The sequence below is a fragment of the Saccopteryx leptura genome, chromosome 3 (assembly GCF_036850995.1).
Source record: "Saccopteryx leptura isolate mSacLep1 chromosome 3, mSacLep1_pri_phased_curated, whole genome shotgun sequence".
Lineage (NCBI taxonomy): Eukaryota > Metazoa > Chordata > Mammalia > Chiroptera > Emballonuridae > Saccopteryx > Saccopteryx leptura.
The window spans coordinates 353,841,768-353,862,317 of NC_089505.1; the positions used below are offsets into that span (position 1 = coordinate 353,841,768).

The 20,550-nt window shown below is 45.8% G+C and overlaps 1 protein-coding gene across 1 annotated transcript in view; it reads right to left on the reverse strand.

Annotated features, from left to right (window-relative positions):
* Positions 1-3,255: 3,255 nt before the first annotated feature.
* The window catches only part of EXT1 (exostosin glycosyltransferase 1), a 296,324-nt gene continuing 279,029 nt past the window's right edge, over positions 3,256-20,550 (reverse strand). Inside the window, exons 7-11 of the mRNA XM_066379389.1 lie at positions 19,584-19,679; positions 15,146-15,235; positions 9,076-9,236; positions 6,690-6,861; positions 3,256-3,799 (exon numbers count right to left, since the gene is read on the reverse strand). Coding sequence (XP_066235486.1) covers positions 3,614-3,799; positions 6,690-6,861; positions 9,076-9,236; positions 15,146-15,235; positions 19,584-19,679 — 705 coding nt within the window. The 3' untranslated portion in view covers positions 3,256-3,613. The remainder of the gene's footprint in view (positions 3,800-6,689; positions 6,862-9,075; positions 9,237-15,145; positions 15,236-19,583; positions 19,680-20,550) is intronic.

Here is a 20,550-nt window from a genome sequence, read left to right on the forward strand (position 1 = left end):
TACTCCTGATTAAAATTCAGTGACCTTTATGGAAAGGCCACTGCCAGAATATTCAAGGAACCCAGTATTCCAGAGCCCACTGTCAATGAAAAACAAGAATTACTCCTAAAGGAAAACTGAAGGAAGTAACTGAGATTGACTCTTTTTGGAGCACCAACGGTAATACGAAGAAATTATATTGTAACGCACCTGAGATTCCAGGTACGAGGGATGGCCCTTTATTCTGAAGAATCCCATTGTAGAGTGTGCTGCTACGTCTCGGTAGGACCACCTACAGTATCTTGTCACATGACTGCCATGAATATTTCATAAATTTCTCTGTACAGTCTCAATGTTGGGTCATTTTGTTGTTTTCAACAAAGGTGATAGATTTAAAGACTATTAAACATAATGGAAGCTTGATTTAATATTTATAAGACTCTTCACATATGTAAATATATAAGGCAGCTTTAAAAAAATTAGTTTTTTAAGATCATAGGTCCTAAGGACCTAGAAAAAGATGTTGTGTGGAAATCATAAGAGGTCCAGTCCTCTTCGGAGTTTATGCATGTAATTCGTTACATGGTTGGCACGTCCTCTCTGCTCTTGGCTTCTTACCAGTTCGTGTTGGCCCACTTAGGCGACCTCTGGTTATCATTCAAGTTGGCTGAGAGATAACTCCAGACATCCTATGGCGATGGCTATGATATGTCAACTTGCTGCAGTGAAGTATAGCTCTTTCCTTGTGAATTCAAATTACATCTTACTGTTGGGTCTCACTGATTTGCTAAGCATTGTTTAATTCCTACCTGTACATTCCAACTGGGAAAATAATGTACCAGCTATCCTCCCAGTGATTTTCTCAGCGAATGACATCAAATGATACCACGGAGATTTAAAGTGGCTGGAAGGTGTGTAAAATCCTGTTCTCATTTATAAGTACGTACCATCTTTTTTTCTTCATACAACATACACTGCATGTGGAGAATACACCCTGTGAGCTTTGCAACAGGTAAGTCTGGCAAAGCAGTTCCCTGAACCCATGCACATGACTGACTGCGACAATTAAGGACATTGCTCTGCAAGTCATGATGACAACCTGAGTTTCAAGTTGTCTTGGGCTCATTGAACAAAACATTGCATTCATGTTTTTTTGCAAAGGAGAAAGATACACAAATAATTTGGCAATCCGAAAAAGTTAATTTAGATATAAATTTGCCAAGGTTAGATGACTAAGGATTACTTGCTACCCCTTCAAGTCACTGAGGGCTGCGGTTTGGATGGCATGAAACCTATTATACTGGGCATTTGAGAGAAAGAAACAAGGGCAAGGGCCATGGACCTAGGAATTATGTTTTAACAAATACATAGGAAACAATCACATCCACGTATGTAGGAGAAAATGTCACACGCTGGAGAGTGGGCTAAGGCTGGGTCAGATTGGAAGAGACGGGGATTGAGGGGCTGTTCTGAGCAACGAGGCGGCAGAGAAACCCCCTCTTGTTGGACTTCATTACCTGTGCGCTACTCACAACAGTGTCTGGACAGGTGGGCTTCAGTCTCTGCACTGTTGCTAGGCGGCATGTTGAGTCGCCTCTCTGGACCCCTGCAAACAAGTCTCACTTGCTTAAAGCACCCCCCTTCCTTGCACACTCATTACAAGGTCCTCTTTCTTGTCCAGATGTCTACAAAGCAAGGATGAGTTCCAGTCTCCTGGATTTATGGTTTCTACTGACCTAAGCCAGGCACTTGGTTATGTGAACATAATTCTGTAATGGAATTTTCTTCTAAACAACATTGGAAACAAATTTATGAGATGTAGGAGAGTTTGGGGAGGGGAACTGAGTGCTTGTTTATTCTGCATTAGAAATGTCTTCCTCTTTTCTGCTCTCTATTGTCTCTTCCAAGTAGAAGAAAGCATTGAGTATCAGAAGTCTCCTCTCCATCATTTACAATGGAGTTAAGCAACATATGTATTCTTTCCAGTTTATATTTGCAGCTTTATAATAATCAGAAGCTCAAAGCAGCGTTTGCAGGGACAGAAATGTTCTTTTTAACAAGAAGCATGACTGAATGTGTCCAGATTTAAACATTAAAATGAAATAAAACAGTGTTCCCATTTGTTTCTGGTTATTCTGTGTGCCAGATTTCCTGCTCAAAACAATGTTGGACCAAAAATGACATCAGGATCCCAATGGTCAGGTTACCACTCAGCAATTCCCACGTTCAGTGGCGAGGACCGATACCTCCTTATTTCTCTCTCAACAGAAAAGCTTCTGAAACTTGAGGTTTCCACAGACATGAAGAAACCTACCTTGTAAATAATCTGTTCCTCTCCATATACTTATTCTCTTTCTTTTGAGAGAGTCTGGGCGAGAGAGAGAGAGACAGGAACATCAAGCTGCTCCCGTCTGTATCCTGACCAGGAGATCGAATCTGCTAGCTCTGCACTCCGGGACAGTGCTCCAACTGACCGAGCTACTGGACCAGGGCTTCATATGCTCATTCCTAATATCCTTTGCCTTTAAACCAAAGCTTTCCCAGCTCTGCAGACATGTGTCCATGGTTGAATGTATAATCTAGCCCCCATCCATGGGAAGAATTGGGTTATTGTTGTGGGTCAATACTTCCACCCTACTAGTATGCTTGCTGGTGGAATGTTGGATGCTTCCTTGTGCACACTGAACATCTGTTAATTATACCAGTGTTTTCTGGGTCCTAGCTCTCCCCACACCCCCAATGAAAAAATTATGATACTTACATATCTCAAAGTTTTCAGTTAGAACTGTCTACCTGGAAGTCATAATCCTTTCTCTCATGCAGCGACATGTTAAGAGATAAAAGTTCAAGTCGATCTGCAAATTTAAAGTGGAAAACAATTCGCACTGGCAAAGTTGAATAGTCAACTTGTCTTACTTAGCTTATGCTCAACTATTTCTTGGCACTGGATAGAGTGACTCACTGTGCTGTCCATGAGGTCTGAGCTCTGGTAACTGCAGGAAGCCCTACACGACCACTGGCAATGACATTGTGCTGTCCAGGAGGTCTGAGCTCTGTAACTGCAGGAAGCCCTACACGACCACTGGCAATGACGTTGTGCTGTCCATGAGGTCTGAGCTCTGGTAACTGCAGGAAGCCCTACACGACCACTGGCAATGACGTTGTGCTGTCTAGGAGGTCTGAGCTTTGGTAACTGCAGGAAGCCCTACACGACCACTGGCAATGACGTTGGAGGGAAGGGCAGCAGCAGCTTTGAAATATTCACAACCAACACAATTTTGATTAAAGAAAGAACTCTGGTTTTTAATAGTTTTGATCATTAAAAAAGTTTAAACCTGCATAGCAATCATTTCAAAAATAATTATTTAATGTTCCATAATTAAACTGTACACAACCTAGTCTTGGGACACAGAAGCCAGTGAGGTGAGTTTGGAGCAGTCCGGTGCGGTCCCAGGAGCCAGGAGTCGAGTTCTCATTGGCCTTTTTTGTTTTCGTTTTTGTCATTCTGTTCATGTAAGTTTATTTGGATACTTGGCACAATCTGGCTCCGTGGCTGAGCGGATCTGCCCTGGGAAGAGAGAGCAGCTTGACCCCAGTCCCTTCTCGCTTCCCCTCCCCCACTTGGCTGGGTTCCTCAAAGTCGCTCAATGTCTCGGTATTTCTTCCTCAGAATAGAGACCTGGTCTTTAAAGAGGACGGGGTCGAGCCTCATCTGAGAGTGGATCAGCGGCATGTAGCCAAACCAGCTGGCAAACGTATTCATGCAGCTCTGTCGCTGGGCAAAGTGGTCGGGGTCAGCCCAGCGGGAAGCCCGGGAAGTCTGGGGAAAGGAGAGAAACAAGGAAGACCGTCAGCCAAAGCCAAGTGCAAGGTGAGATGGAGACGCTGCAGAAAACCAAGTCAGGGTCACAGACATGCAGCAGAGCTTGGGGTCCGGCCTGGACACTGAACCTCCCCATTCTTGTGCCGGGTGAAAATTCAGGCACTGACCCCGATTTCTACTCCTTCCAGAAGGTTTTCCCAAGATACTTCTTCAATGCTAAACACACACATGCACAAAAAGATCCATACTGAATGTCTAATTCTCTGCTCAAGTCAACAACTTACCAATTCAATCTCAACTACTATGGTCATTAAATATAAAACTTCTCCTTGCACTTGGGATCAAATATTATGACTAACAATATGTGTGTGATTTCTGCCCTGGCCAGTTTGGCTCAGTGGTAGAGTGTTGGCCCAGTGTACGGAAGTCCTGGGTTTGATTCCTGGTCAGGTCACACAGGAGAGGCACTCGTCTGCTTCTCCACCCCTCCCCTTCTCGCTTCTCTGTCTCTCTCTCTCCCCATCCTGCTGCCATGGCTCGATTGGATCGAGTTGGCTGAGGATGGCTACATGGCCTCTGCCTCAGGCACTAATAAGAGCTCAGTTGCTGAGTAACAGAGCAACGCCCCCAGATGGGCAGAGCATTGCCTCCTAGTGGGCTTGCTGGGTGGATCTCGGTAGGGATGCATGTGGGAGTCTGTCTCTGCCTCCTCTCCTCTCACTGAATAAAAAAATGTGTTTGTGGTTTCAAAGATAGTTTTCTAAAACTTTCTTGTCTACTTGGTTGATCTTGGGTAAGCAGGAAAGACGTGTTTATGAAACAAGGAAAAGGTGGGTTGCCCCATTATGGGGGCAGAAAACAAACAAACTCATTTACGTCATACAACACGAATGTATGTTTAAAATCACTGTGCTTGAATCTTCATGCATTGTTAGCAAATACTTTCAATGGAAGGTAAATTTTACTGTGAAAATCACCCGGGGTCACTTTAAAATAAGTGTCAACATGCTTAAAAATAACCACTGAAAGTAAATACAAATGTTAAGTTACCTCTGAGCAGCAGAAAAACAAACAAAATACGACCAGTAAGTGTTTTCATGAAGTTCATCTGAACCTGCCTGGTCAAGTTATCTACCAAGGTAATCACACCCCCACTCCACAGATGAGGAAGTGGGTTCAGGGGTGTTACAATGATTTGTTCAAGGCTAGAAAGGGGCAGAACTCAAGTTCCATTCCTTATCCATTTATACTAGAAGACTCTGCTTGGTAAATCAAATAAAGCTGACCAGTTGAGTTCATAACAGAGCAGACACTCCCAAAGACACGTCACTTCATACCTGCAGGCCATTTCTGATGGGTCCACTCAACCTCAAAGGGCAAGACCCCCACTTCTGGACAAGTGCTGCTTACATATGCAAATGGAAATACTGTCTAGAGTTTAAGCTCATTCTTAGTCTCTCTTAAAAACTACATACAAAACATTCAATAAACAAATGTGAATGATGGGAACAATGGGGCAAACACAGTACATATTTAATTAGACACATCTATATAGTTAGACCTAAGGCTAAATTTAGATTTGTCCCCAAAAGATGTATAAAATTATTAGAAATATTGGTTTGGTAGAATTAGGCAAATCTATGAAAAGGGCACAAAAACCAACCGCTAAGAAATCATGTGTCATTCGAGTTTACCCCTAATCAGCAGATAACCTCAGGGAAGTTCCCAGAACTCTCTGAGAAACAGTATTAAAGGAATGCTGTATCCCTAAATGAGATAATAATATGAAAATACCTGGGCACACAGTAGACACTCAATACATCTTGCCTGCATTTGAACAGCCTTTCAGCCGAAAGATGAAAAATCCTTGCAAATGCTTCTGGCTGTTCCTTCAGTAGTTAGAGGGAAATGGAATTTCCCACCAGCCCCCTTTGCACACTCAGGACAGCAGCTGTGTTACCTCCTAGCGTGGTGCCTGCCCCTTTTCAGTACCTACCGGCTGACTACATTTTATGAACTTAAAAATCCTATACATTTGTTACTCTTGCTAAATTTAGTGAATGAAAAACCATCAATTGTGAGGCCTGGCTAAGTTTTCCTTTGCAAAAGCTAGGTTTGTGTATCATTTTTAATGACGGTTAGAGCCAGGTAAGTGGAAAACCCTCAACAATGGAACTATGTTAAAATATGTCCTTCAAGGCTGACTCCTATCCTGTTGGATGATCCTCTTATGATCTGACTTGGGTAGAATATATGGTCTTCCTTAAGGCTTCTGATTTCTCTCACATTACTGGGCTCTGACCAGGATGTAGACAGGCAGGTGAGCTTCAGCCTAAGGAGATCATCCTGATGCCGGACTCTGGGGCACGGAAGAACAAGCCCTGGAAAGAGCAGAGCCTGGGGTCCACTCCCAGTCCTGTCCCGAAGACGGGAGACCGGCAGCAATATGCTTAACTTCCCTGGGACCTAGTTTCCTTACTTGTAAAAAGCGGAAGTTGGATTAAATTTCCTTGCAAGTGTCTTTAGGACTAAACTTCCGTGACAACCAACCAGAAAGCCATGTCAAGAGTATTATCAGCTATTCATTAAATAAAACACCAGTGATAAACTGACATAAATTCTCTGTAGGTCTTTAATACTGGAGAAGGAATGTCTTCCTCATACCACCTTGTAGGGCATAGGAAAACTTTGATATTCTTGACATAAAGATCCCCTTGACGTACGCCTTCCCAATTATCCGTGTGCCAACCACACACTCCCTCAGAGCCTTCAGATTTATTTTTTGAAATATCTCCCATTGTGCTCCCTAGGCCTAGAGGAACAGCGAGTCCTCATTAGCTCTGGATGAACCAGCAGCAAGCAAAGCACGGGAGGAGAGCTCTCTCACCTGTCCCATCATTGTCTCCTTGTACTGCTTCTTCTGGGTCACTTTGATTGGAGGCAATTTTGTCACAGCAGACACCAGGAAATTCATGAGAATGTCCTCACAGTTGGCCAGTTGGTCCACCATGTTCTTCAGGCTGGCTGGCAGATAATGGGTGTACAGGTAGTGATAATATCTGTAAAAACCAAAGATAGTTCCCAACGGGAATATCTTATATATGGAGGTCTCCTTTGACAGAAAGCACAAACCCATTTCTTTGAATCCCTAAACATGTTGTGGATAATGATGACAGTAACTATGACTTATATGGTACTTATTATACAGGGTGGGGCAGAAGTAGGTTTATAGTTGTGAGTATGTGAAACACAGAGTTTATTCTTGTATTATTAATTATTGCATTTTCCGTATGAATAACTGTAAACCTACTTTTGCCTCACTCTGTGTGTCAGATAACTTTCTAAAGTGCTCTGCAACCAATGCCTCATCTAATCCTTGTAAAATATCTATGATGTAGGTTTTACAGATAAATTAACAAGCTACAGACATACATGCAGATAGAGCCTGCCATGCCTAGCTTTACTATTGGGCTGGTTGGTAAGAAACAGAATATTGAGATGGCAAGAGAAGTTACTTACACGTAATCTGTATATCGTTACAAGCTGCTTTACAATTTTAATTGTTGGTTTAATCAGAACTATATTTAAGACTATCCCATAACTCTGAATCCAACAATACACTGTTCTATTTCTGTGGCCTATAAACCATATATTTGAACACCGATAGAGCAAAACCCTAATTAATCTGGTGGAGAATCCATATTAATTTAAATCACTTTTGCTTTATAATTTTTTTGGAGGTACATATAGTATACATTCATAGAAAAAAAATCATTTGAATGAATCAGATTCATTAAGTGGCAGAGGCAAGAAGAAAGAAACAATGAACTTTTAAGAGGCAGAGTCTTGAGATGGAAGTTCAGCCAGACTAAATGTTTATACCTTGTGCATTCCCAGCTCTATCCCCAATATGGCAAGACTCTTGATTCTTTACTAAAAAAGAGTAGGTTGAGATTGGTGTGTTTACCTTTCTAAGGCAGAAGAGTAGGGATTTCATTTATGATTGAGTCAGGAACACTGATTTGGCAATCTTACCCAAGTCCCTTGGCTTTAAAGACCATATATGCAAACAACTCCCAAATTTCTATCCCTTGCCTTACCTCTTTCAACATTCCCTTTGGAAAGTCCTACCAAGCCCAAGACTGAACTCCTGCCATCTCCTCTAATACTCCATCTACAGCTTTCTCAACCTATTGATGGCTTCTCTATCCTGTTTAGATCCTCAGGTCAAAAAACTTCTGTATCCAATTATGCTGCAGCATCTTCAAAATATGTCCCAGACTGACCACCACTTACCGCTTCCACTGCTTACATTCTGGTCCCAAAAAGCCACTTTCTGGCTCCATCATCTCTTGCCTAGACAGTGTCGGTCACCTCCCAACAGGTCTCCCTGCTACTACACTGGACCTCTTAGAGTCTACCCTCAACACAGCACCCAGAGTGGATGCATGCGACCTAAGAAGACTGCCCTGCTCAAACCCCAATCACTGAAAGCAACGGTATACCCTCATGGTGGACAGCAAGGTCCTACATCTGGGCTCCCATGACCTCTCTCACCCGCTTTCCACTGTACTCTAGTCACACTGGTCTTCGTATATCCCTCCAATAGCCTGCCTTGGAGCACTGATTCTAGCTGTTTCCCACACCGTAACACTCTTCCCCCACACATTCTCCTGGCTGACTTCCTGTCCACCCTCAAGTCTCTGCTCAAATCTTACCTGCTCCGTGAGGATCACCCTGGCACCCCCTACTCTGCCCCGTCTCTTTCGGTGCTTCTAGTCCTGCTCCTGCTCCCATCTGCCTTTCTGCTGTGTAACTTCTCACCTTAAAACATCATAGAACTATGATGTATAGTGTGTCTCCCTCGCTAGATTATAAAACTATCATAACAGGACCATTTTTCCTGTTGTACTCAACGGCAAATCCCAAGTACCTAGAACAGTGCCAGGGCAGGGGACATAACACATTTAAGTATCTACTTTTGTACTTGTTACTCTAAATATACAGCAAGTCAATACACCTTGAGATGTCCACACTTCAGATGAATGGAAAGTGCTACTTTCTGATAATTTCTAGAAATGAAATAAGCCAAGGGCTTTCATTGGTTTCAAAGACGCATTGGTCACATCAACAAAACTTAAAAGAGGATGCACACCAATTTCCGTTAATGCTGTTAACAGGATTTGACTCAAGTCCCTACTTATGTGGCAGTCAGAAACTAATATAGGGAGTACATAAAAAATCTAAACATGCAAGTCGTGTGGGTTCCTCACTTGTGGTAAATAGCAGCTCCAGTCAACACCATGGAGTAGTCGTTTGTCCACTTGGACGTGTAGCCCCACCGCTCCTTAGAGTTATCCCAGAAATGGCTGCGCGCAGGGTACCCTACAATCCTTTCGGGGAAGCTCTGCCAAACAGTGAAGGCAAAATCCACCTGCAGGCAGAAAACAGGCCAAACAAGCAATCAGCAGTGTTAACAATGTCGACAGAACATTACCTTCCCTCTGCTAATTCAGACCGCAAGCCCAAGCCCCGCGACTGTGGCAAAACACCGGTTCCACGAATTCGTCAGCAAATTAAACTGACTGCTTGACATTTTGCCCCATCATTATGCATATTTTAATGTTTTATATTACAGAAACTTCAGATTAGTGCAGAAATGAAAGGGGAAAAAACAAACAAACATTTGCTGATATGTCCATTAGAAATCCAGGCTGTTCAAGCTAGAAAAGTTGGAAAAGCAGTTCCTTCCGACCCCCACCCCACAGTCCACACGACCACGGACTCGTGCAAAGCAGAAACGCATCTGTTTCATAAACGGGAGCCGGTTTCCTATGCACATCCACTGTATGAATATACAGCATGCATCATAACTGGCACGCGGCAAAGCCAAAATGACTACAGTAAAAGCATCTTCTTCAGAGCACAAGAAAAGATGTTTAAAACAACACCCAAGTTCTAACGGGAACACAAAGCAGACATCATAAAGAAACAGCCACTCCGGCCTCTCAGGCTGGAAGACGCATCGTGCCAGGGGGAGCTGGACAAAGCGCCCACGGTGACAAATCACCAAGAATAAGTGGGGACAAAAGCCAAGTGAAGCCACGGGATTATTTTAAAGAAATGCAGCTCTGTGACTTTCCAGGGCTTATCATAACCCAAAGCAGGTACTCCTAAATACGCTAAAACAAACATTTATAAATAGCAAGTAGTCTGCTTTCAAACGTGTAAGCTCCCTTCTGGCTTCCTATGATTGTATGATGAACAATAAAAATAGAAAGTAGAACTAAAAACAGGAACGGCAAGCCATTCTATAGCGTTCATAATTATGTAATGCTTATAATAGGCATAGGTACTTACATGTTTGAACTCATTTAATCCTAATTCAGTATAAAGGTAATTTTATGTCCTCAAATTTAGAGAGGGAAGCTAAGGTATATGTGTATGGAGGTTCCAATAACCCCCCTGGGCTAGCAGGAGGCAGAGCTGATCTGTGAGCCGGGGCCAAGTGCTTTCAGATGTGCTGTGTACTATTTTCACAGCCTCTCTTTTAGCTCTGCTGCTACAATGTTGAAAGCAATTTACCTCTTACACAGGCTGCACAACCGCCCTGCAACCTTTGCTAGACCTCTTTCTGATAAGCAATGAAAATGGAAATTTCATCTAGGCCACCAAGAGCTCAAGTCTCAGCACAGTGATCTCTTAGAAGTTCAAGAGCAGAGCAAGTACCTGTTCACAGTAGCCAAAAGGTGAAAACAACCCCCCTAATTCCATCAACTAATGAATAAATAAACTGAATATGGTATATCCACACCAAGGGTATTATTCAGCTATAGAAAGGAACGCAATACTGGCACATGCGACACCCTGGACGAACCTTGAAACACTACGCTGAGTGACAGAGACCAGACACAGAAGGTCACGTATTATATGCGTGCATTCACACGAAAGTCCAGAATATGCAAATAGAGACAGAGAACAGATTGGTTGGTGGTTCCTGAGGTTAGGAAGTGACTGATTTGATGGGTATAAAGTTTCTTTTTATGGGGTCCTGAAAATGTTTTAGAGTAAGTGAGAGGTAATGACGACAGGAGGCTGTAAATGTACCACATGGCACTAATTATACACTTTAAAATGGTCAATTTTATGGTATGTGAATTTTGACTCAGTTAAAAGACAAAGCAAATAAGCTTTTTTCTTTCTTCTCCTACTCCTTTTTGTTCTTCTCACTTGCCTCATCCCAGACAAACACGTCAGTGAAATCCTAGATTTGACTGCTGGCTACATGATTTTCTAACACACATTCAAATAAAAATATAATTGCTAAAATTAAATACATGTTTGCCATGAACCACATAACGCTATTTAAACCATTTTTGGGGCATCACTGGCTAGGTGATCTGTCTGGTCCTTTCACCTCTGAGTTCCCGGGGCTTTGAAGTCACCATTATTATTATTATTATTATTATTATTATTATTATTATTTTGACAGAAACAGAGAGAGTCAGAGAGAAGGTCAGACAGGGATGGACAGACAGACAGAAAGGGAGAGAGATAAGAAGCATCAATTCTTTACTGTAGTACCTCAGTTGTTCATTGTTTGCTTTCTCATATGTGCCCTGACTGGGGGCTACAGCAGAGTGAGTGACCCCTTGCTCAAGGCAGTAACCCTGGGCTCTACCCAGCAAGCTTGGGCTCAAGCCAGCAACCTTGGGTTTCAAGCAGCGAACTTTGGGCTCAAGCCAGTGACCATGGGGTAATGTCTATGATCCCACACTCAAACCAGTGACCATGAGGTCACATCTATGATCCCACGCTCAAACCAGTGACCATGGGGTCACATCTATGATCCCACGCTCAAACCAGTGACCATGGGGTCACGTCTATGATCCCACGCTCAAACCAGTGACCATGGGGTCACGTCTATGATCCCACACTCAAACCAGTGACCATGGGGTCATGTCTATGATCTCACGCTCAAACCAGTGACCATGGGGTCACGTCTATGATCCCACGCTCAAACCAGTGACCTAGGGGTTTCGAACCTGGGTCCTCCGCAATGCAGTCCAACGCTCTACCCACCCACTGCACCACCGACTGGTCAGGCAGAAGACACCATTTTTGAAAGCAGCCCTAAATTCAGACTTTTATGAAAATCTAGTTTGGTGTTCTATCTCAAGACGAGAAAGCCTAAACAACATAGCTTGCTTCCCCCCCTCAAAACTATAACCATCAGTGGTGGGGCCCGGGGCAACCTCCCAGTGAAAGGACAGCAGGGAGTGGGCAGTGAGTACGTGCCAGAAAACTGAAATCAGTGGTGGGGCCCGGGGCGCCTCCCAGTGGAAGGACAGCAGGGGGTGGGCAGTGAGTACGTGCCAGAAACCTGAAATCAGTGGTGGGGCCCGGGGCACCTCCAAGTAAAAGGACAGCAGGGAGTGGGCAGTGAGTACGTGCCAGAAAACTGAAAGCGGTGGCCGTAACCGCAGATGGTCACCAGTGTGCAGTTGCTAATGGCGCCCACTGACGGGAAAGTGTGTTGTGCAGCCCATTGGCAGAGCCTCAGCCTGGCCGTCAGCACTCTGGGGTTTTCCATTATTCTTTGAAAAGGAAACACATGCGCTGGAAACTCCTAGAGAACCCAACGGGGTGTTTTCATCACAGGAGTTCCTTTCCATCTCAGGGCCATTTCAAGTCATTTCAAAAGGGACTGAAAAGTAAAAATCATAGTAGAAACTCTGATTCCTGTGATGGCTCTGCTTTCCTGCCGATCATTAACACATCAAAGGAGGCAAAGGTCAACTCATGCCCTTTTCTCTTTAAAAAACAAAAAACGACAACCAACATCTGTTTTCTTTTGAGAATTCACAGCAACCCAGATAAATGTAAATAACTATAAAGCAACTACATCTAATACCCTTTCAAGGAGGCTGTTTCAAAATCTCTCCTCAATACCACGGAGAGACATTTCAAACAAGCTAAGGATCCTTAGAGAAGAAATAAAACAAACCGACATCTATCCACCCAAGAAAGAGAGAAATCCAGTCCTTGCCCATTTTAGGCAACGTAGGCACTCCGCTGATCAGTGGGCAATGGTGAAGTGGACGGCCACCCTCTTGAATCTACATATTGTTTCCAACCCATGTTGACTTCTAATGACATCACCTATGACACACGTTCTGCCCCACGTGCCTGGCGGGGGCAGGGATGGCTCTTCTTTGAAAAGAAATTCACCAGCACATAGCTACATCATAGCAGCTGAAGGTATATTGGCACGGGACAGGGAAAAGCCAATCCCAGAGTGAGAGGAACTGCCTGGTGCCCAGGGGAAGGTGTACGAGGACGAATCAATACTCCAGGAAATAGGATAATGATTTAGGTCCCTGCTGTCGTTGCCTTGACCACACATTCCGCCTTGGCAGTGGGATGCTCTTCCTGTGTTTGCTCTCTTCTCTCTAAGAAAGGGCACAGCCCGGTCTTCCCTGTTGGCTGGAGCTGGCTGGGTTAGGCCAACAGGAGCCCTCAGCAGGAAAGCGGAGGCGAGACACAGAGAGAGGTCAGGGTATTTCTTCCCTGCTGCCTCCCTGCCCTGGCACCAGGGTTCTGGCCGCTGCTGTGTCCCTGTGTGATCAGAGCACTTGCCGGGAAGCCTCTTCTTCCCAGCTCCATCTCTCAGGGACTCTGGAAACACTATTTCCTTCCTGGGCTTGAAGGAGGGAGCCACTTCCTCCTGCTCTTATCCCTCACCAGGTGCCTCACTGTCGCTTGAGAAACAGTATGTAGATTTAAGAGGGTGGCCGTCCGCTTTACCATTGCCCGCTGATCAATGGAGTGCCTTCTTTTCTCCCACCCACCTCTCTAGATAAGCCTAAATCCCTTCATTGGAACTACCTGATTTGAATGCCATTTGCTGCCAAGAGTCTGACGGTGACAGGCAGGAACTGTGTAAGCAAAGCTCCTGGCATGGGGAGCGGAACAAAGGAATCCCTCAACAAACACCGGGTGGGCGCCCGTGCTCCTGGGATGCCAGCGCCCTTTGCACTCAGCACAGAAAAACGCCAGCTGGTGTCCCATTCCGGGTGTTGCACAGCTGCCTTCCCCTTTGAATGGGAATTGTGTCTTCTGCCCTAGCTCCTTCTCCTGCTGACTCACCACGACACACGGGCCCTGTGAACACGGGCCCTCCCGCAGTATGCATCCCTGCCATCAGTCATTTGCCAAGTACTTATGGAGCCTCGCCTGCATATGAAGCATTTTACCAAGGTGAGGGCCAGTGCATTTTGTCCTGGGGTTATGTAGGTTGACCTTGCAGATAATGTCTGTTCCACTCCATTTGGTGGAATCTGGAAGCATCCATGGAGTTTCAAGAAAGAGACACACCGTAACCGGTGGCTTAGGTTAACACCGCGTCCTGGCTATGTGGCCAGCAGGCCATTAGGATCAGACTGGCGTCCAGGCAAATGCATGCTGGGAAGTGCCTGTGTTTACATCGATAGGAAAATGATTATAAATAAAAAGGATAAAAAGAAAGGGAGAAGGGGAAGGTATAAGTAGCTAAGTCTCCCCACTGCTTTCGCGGCTACCATTAATAATGAATTTCCGATACACTACATTTTTATATAACTGTCGCTGGTCCCCTGTACGGTTTAAAGGAAGGTTTCAGAGATCAATACTCATTCGAGTTGTAAAAATTGCTTTTCTGCCATATCTATCTTGCCTCTGCTTCCTCTCCTCCCCCTCCTCCTCCTCCTCCTCACGCGTTCTGTGTGCAATCTTATTTTTGGCACAAATACCTGAATGTCTGAAATAGCAGGGATCTCCATCTCTGCCTTCAAGTGAGACCGTTTGCTCTTGTGTGGGCGAGAGAAAATGAGCACTTTCAACCACGACGGAAAGGCTGCCTTCAGAACCCGAAGGAGTGTTCCCTCAGAGGCAACACACACCCACACACGCATTACAGTAATTGAGGAAGGAGGGGACTGTTTGCTCTGGACGGCTGGTTTCAAGAGAATGCTAAGCAGGTGCCCCTCCGCCTCCCCGGGCTCTTCTGCACACCCCACGGGCTGCGCCGTTCACAACAGAAAATGAGGGTAGGCAGGAGGGGAGAGGTGAGGCTCGGCTATGCAAATGAGGAGCCAATTAGCAGAGAAAACAACAGGGAAGATGCCCTCATCAGGGTGCCTGGTGGTGGCAAGGTGCTCACAGGAACTCGGTTGATTAAAACCAATGCTGCAGGAAGTTTTGAAAACTGTTTCCGACCTGGCGGCGGCAGGGGAAGGAGCCGCGCTGGCCCGTGGGGTCGGGGCACCTGCCTGCAGAGCCCGCTCCACAGGTGGCGGCGCTCACCTCTGTGGTAGAAAGCACGGTGTCCTCGTCCAGGCTGAGCACCGCGTCGGTGATGATGTTGTCATAGGGCAGGAAACGGCTGCTCATAACCTGGGAGAAGGGAGAACAAGCACCAGGGAAGGAGTTAGGAAAGAGAAGTCAGTGTTGAGTTGTTTCTTTTCAGGACAGTTTCCCCCATCGTCAACCTTCAGAAAGAATGTTCTCAGACTTTGTCACCCTCGCAGCCTTGAAGACTTCCATTTCTGATCAGTGCAGACTCTTTGGTCCCACAGTTTCGGACACGTACCGTGTGCAGACAGACACCTTGCCAGGTAAAGAGAGCCCAAAGGGAAAGAAGTTATGAGTCCTGTTGGAGGAGTTCACAGTCCACAGAGAGGCCGAGAGAGAGGACCAGTCCTCGCCCGGTATGAACAGTGCCCAGAGAGCAGAGGGCGCAGCCACCAGCCACTGGAAGAGCAGTGAAGCCCTCACGGAGGAAGGGCCCTGGAGCAGGGCCTCGGCAGGCAAGAGTTCACCAGGTATAAAGAGAAACGGGGCAGGACAGACGGGATAAGGCACGGTAAGCTGTGTGTGTGGCGTGGGGGCTTTGGGGACAAAGGGATCAGCTGGAAAATTGAGGATGGAGACATCAGTCTGTGACAGTCACAGCTTAAATCTCTGTGTTGCACTGAATGTATGAAGAACCAAAAGAGTGATTATATCATAAGAATGACTGACGAGTTTTAAACATTTACAACATGCCAAGAAGGGTTTCAAGTTCTTTATGTATGTCATCTCATTTCACGTTTATAACTCCAAATTTTATAGGTAAGAAAACTAAGGTGCAGAAATGGTAAGTGTCTGGCCCCTGGTGGGCCCACCAGCATCCCATCCCGGACGGGGTAACTCGACGGCTCCTCACCCACCGTGCCCCGCTGTCTCAGGTTTGAAAGGGACCTTCAAAGTGAGTCTGGGGCACGTGTGGCGATCTCACACTCACCACCTTCCTCGAGAAGTTACAGAACAGTTATGACATCCTCTCTGAGTTCATACGGGAACCCAAGAGAAAAGACACACTTGCCATCAACTCGGAAGGCACAAAAGCCAAGGAAGAAAGCCATTAGACACTAGGGACAAGAAAAAGGCAGGCCCCTCACCTGGCCGCCAAGAGGACGTTCTCCACGAACCCGAGGATCTTCCCTCCCACCCCAAAGCTGACCGGGCTGCGTGTGCCCCAAGAACCGGCTCACCCACAGGCCTCGTCTGAGGCGGGGTCACATGCCTGCGGAATGACTGCCGGGCTTAAGACTTTAGAGGATGGACCGAGCGCTCTCTACTCTGTCTCTGGGTGCTCCGGGGATACAGCTGCAGCCTAAATGGCTTCCAGGTCTGCTTCTACACATCTGTCAACTGGGTCAAGGTTTTTTGTTTGTTTTCCTTCTTAGGTTTTCAAAATAAAAACACGAAGCGACCAGCAGCCCCACACACAGTGCTGAGGAACCGCGGGCGGAAGCGGCCCTCCTGGTACGTCTGACAGCCTGGCATGGTTCACACGTGCGCTCGCTGCCGCAGACACTGCCCGCGGCCTGCTGGGCCATGCCCTGCCCTGCCCTGGATTAGGCCGCCAGGGCAGCGCTGCACAGACGGGGCCTGCAAACCCAAAAAGGCCTTCACAGCCAAAGCAGCAAACACATCAACTTTAAACTGGAGGCTGGACATGGAGATGTAAATGAGGAGTGGGAGGGCACCTGGCTTCTTCCCCATCCTGGGCCCACCCAGTGGCTTTAGAAGGACCCATTTCCTTCTCTGGACCTGCTTCATTAACAGAGGTTAAAAGCCGCCGAGTCAACTGCTTCCAAACTCTAGTGTAGAAAGCAGAGGCTTGCCTCAGCTCTGTTCCAAAAATTGAATGGAAAAGGCGCCCATGTACTTACAAAGTCAGTCTGGGGGAACTGGGTGTTCCTCATGAGGTCATTAAAGAAATATTTAGCCGCCACAAAACCAGCCCAAATGCTTTTAGATTGAACAAACGCGACTAGGAAATGACCAAGACGCAAGAACTTTACTGTCTATTCGGGGAGATAAGAGATGTCTGTGAGTAATTCTACAGAGCACAAGGGAGCACCTACTAGGTGCATCCATACTTCTCAGTCTATTTACATATAAAGTATTGCATCATCTGATCTTTTCAGCTACCCTGATAGGTAGTAAGATTGCTTCCATTTACTAAAGGAGGGTGAGGCACAGAGCTAATTAACTCGCCTTAGGTCACCCAGAAGTAAGTCTGACACTGGAGACCATGATATAAACCATAACATTGCACTGCCTCCCAGAAAAGTAGATGACATTTACTGACCCCTAGGTATATAATAAAGACAAGTCTAAGCACCTGTATTGCAGTATCTCATTTAATCCTTAAAATGGGCACAAGTTTTAGCCTCTCAGTTCCCTGGAATACAGAGCCTGGGGCAAGATTTAAGCATAACTGCTTTACCAGGCAGTGCAATCCCAGGGCAGTAGAGGGAAGGAAAAGGAACCGTCTGACCCACTGGAAGCACTAGCCGAGGTGGAGGCTAGGCCTTACCACATGGGCGGAAGCCCAAATAGAGACCTAGCTGGAAGAACATATAAGACTCATCTGTAAGCCCACGGGATAGGTATGGCTGTTATCATCATCATCTTCTAAGGAAACTGGGACTCCTCTCTAAGATTAGAAATACAAAATCAACCCATGAGTTTCTGCATAAGAATGCAATCCAAATCACAGAAGTCAGAATGGTTCCCAATCACATTGGATCCTTTATGAATATCCTAACATGGCCAAAGGAAGACGTATCTACCAGACATTCTCGTCACTCAGAGAAGCATAAAAAAACAAAGAATCCCAAAGTTCAGAGTTAGCAGCTGCCACCTGAGCACCGGTCAGGGTCTCAGGCGCTGGAGATGAAGAGATTGTAGGCAGGTGATTTTTGTGTGTCAGTCCCTTTTGTGAAACCACACTTGCGGTGACATGAATGCAGAAGAGTAAGATGATGCCAAGAGGCACGTGATTATTCTAATTCCTACCTTTCTCATTAAATGCTTCCCAAGCAGCTCTCTGACAACCGTGCTGCTGGAGTCCAGCCCGAAGGACTCCACGGGACATGGCATGGGACATCTGTCATGTTCCCCCATTGTGTTCCAACATGCTGCACAGTGCCCAGTACACAGTAGGCCCTCACACATTGGAAATGAATAGATCATGTGCCGACCGTCTTGTCCACGTGACAGCTACGATTTTCATTGCATTTACATGTGAACCATATGAAATTGCCACGTTCAGCGAGTCAAATGGTGGTTTCAAATGACAAGCGGATATTCTGTGATTCTAGCTCAGAAATGTTTTACTTGGTGTGAGATGACCTCTCATGACATGACCCCTTGGGACTGAGAAAGGAAGTCTCTTAGATGACAGTGCATTAAAATCTGTTTCCTTTAGTAGCAACTTACTTCTTCACAAAGCAACAAGCCGAAGCTAGAGAAACAAGAACTCAACTCTGGCTTCCAATAGTGGAAGAAATTTCAAAGGAAAGGCAGCACGTGGACAGGGGCTTAAAAAAACGGATGGGAAGTCTGACAACAAATATGAAGAACTGAGAGGGGTGGTCAAGACTTCTAGCAAATGAGAAAGACGAAAGTCAGAGGTAGGGTGGGACATGGTGCAGCTCAGGTAACTGTGAACGGTCAGATGTGGTCAGATACAAGCTGACCGACAGGGAAAGCAAGGAGAGAAGACAGATCGCTGCCGCCCAGCCCTGAGAAGACTGGGAGGGCCGGCTGAGGCCAGATCAGACACGTCCTCGAATGTGGATCTAAAGCATCAGCCAACAGATTCCCTTCGGGGCCACGAGATGATTAAGGAGCTCATTCAATTCCAGGCAAAATGACTTGGAGAACGGCAGCAGGGGCCCAGCTGGGCAGCCCTCGTGGGAGTGTCTGACGGAGACACCAAAACAAAATTAGGGTGAAAAATGTCCTTTTGAAGATAAATGAGGAAGGACCGCTAGAAAGACACGACTAACTGAGATTAACCAGCTCGGCGAGCCCCACGCGTCGCCAGGAGCCGCAGCGCCTGGTCTCCATCCTGCTCGTCTACAGACAGACCGCTGCCGCCCAGCCCTGAGCTCACTTCATCCTGACGGCGACGCTGTGAGCTACGGGTTGTGATTCCCATTTTGTAGATGAGGAAGCTGAGAAAAGAGTGAGAAAATAGTATGTCCAGAGTCACACATCTCCTAAAGAGTTAGTACTGGGGACCCAGGATTCACAAATTCAAAAGGCTGTGACTGTCAAAGCCGAGGACACTCAGAGGCAGGTACGGCTGCAGGCCAGGAGCAGGGGCCAGTTCCCAAAGGACCCCACGGAGAAATGAGGGTCCTGGGGTGGTTCCTTCCATATTTAGGTCCCTTTCCGGTCCTACCTTGCTTTCTCCTTCAATGACGATGACAGGCACAGCAGTGGCAGGCCAGCGGTGTTTGGCTGGTAGGGGTTTGTCACAATTCCATAGAACTATGATCTGAAAGGAACAGGGGATCATTAGGTGGCTTGGTAAGGCTGGATTTATATAGGTCTCCAACACAACATTTCTTTTCACAGAGACAGAGAGGGAAGATGAAGCTCTAAGCGAGCCAGAAGGGCAGACATCAAAACCGATGCTCAAGTGCGTCCATGCCCACACAACCTTCAGAACCTGCTCCCTTCAGCAACCAGAGAGGAGGACAAAGAGAGTAGCCTAAGAGGAATTATGCCAACGAGGTGGGAGAATGTTTGGGGGGGAAAGTAATTTCAGCGTTGCTGGATTTTAATGAAGTGATTTCCTAAATTCTGATATCTTATGAGAGATGCGTGAGATGACAACACGGATGAAATTAAACAGAAATGTACACAGAACATCTGCTAAGAACTTGCACTACACCAGGCAACGTTGGGAGAAATAAACGAATTCAAGACAGAACATGCACGAGCTCCTGTTTTCGATTCTTCAGAATGGCTGCTGGTTTTATTATTTTCAATAAACATGTTTAGCTCAAAGACGTATGCTTCAAGCGTATTTAATACTTTCCTCGTCTGTAAACCTTCCTCTGTAAGCTAAGTTACAAATTAGAAAAATCACTGTTAATAACAGCGTAGGGGAGAGATGCTGATTTGCAAAATATTGTTACTACGTTTTAATCTTCTGTTCCCAATTTCATCATTAGTCACGACTACTGTGACAGAAAAGCTGACGCCTCCTCACACCAACAAGTGTGTTTCTTCTGACGGAGCTCGGTTCTCTGGGTCCTCCCTGTAGCACCTCTGATGTTACTGTATCACTCTGACATTTAAAAACAAAGTAATGTGCTTATATATTCTTTTAGAAATGTGTTGTTACAAATATTTTTTTTAAC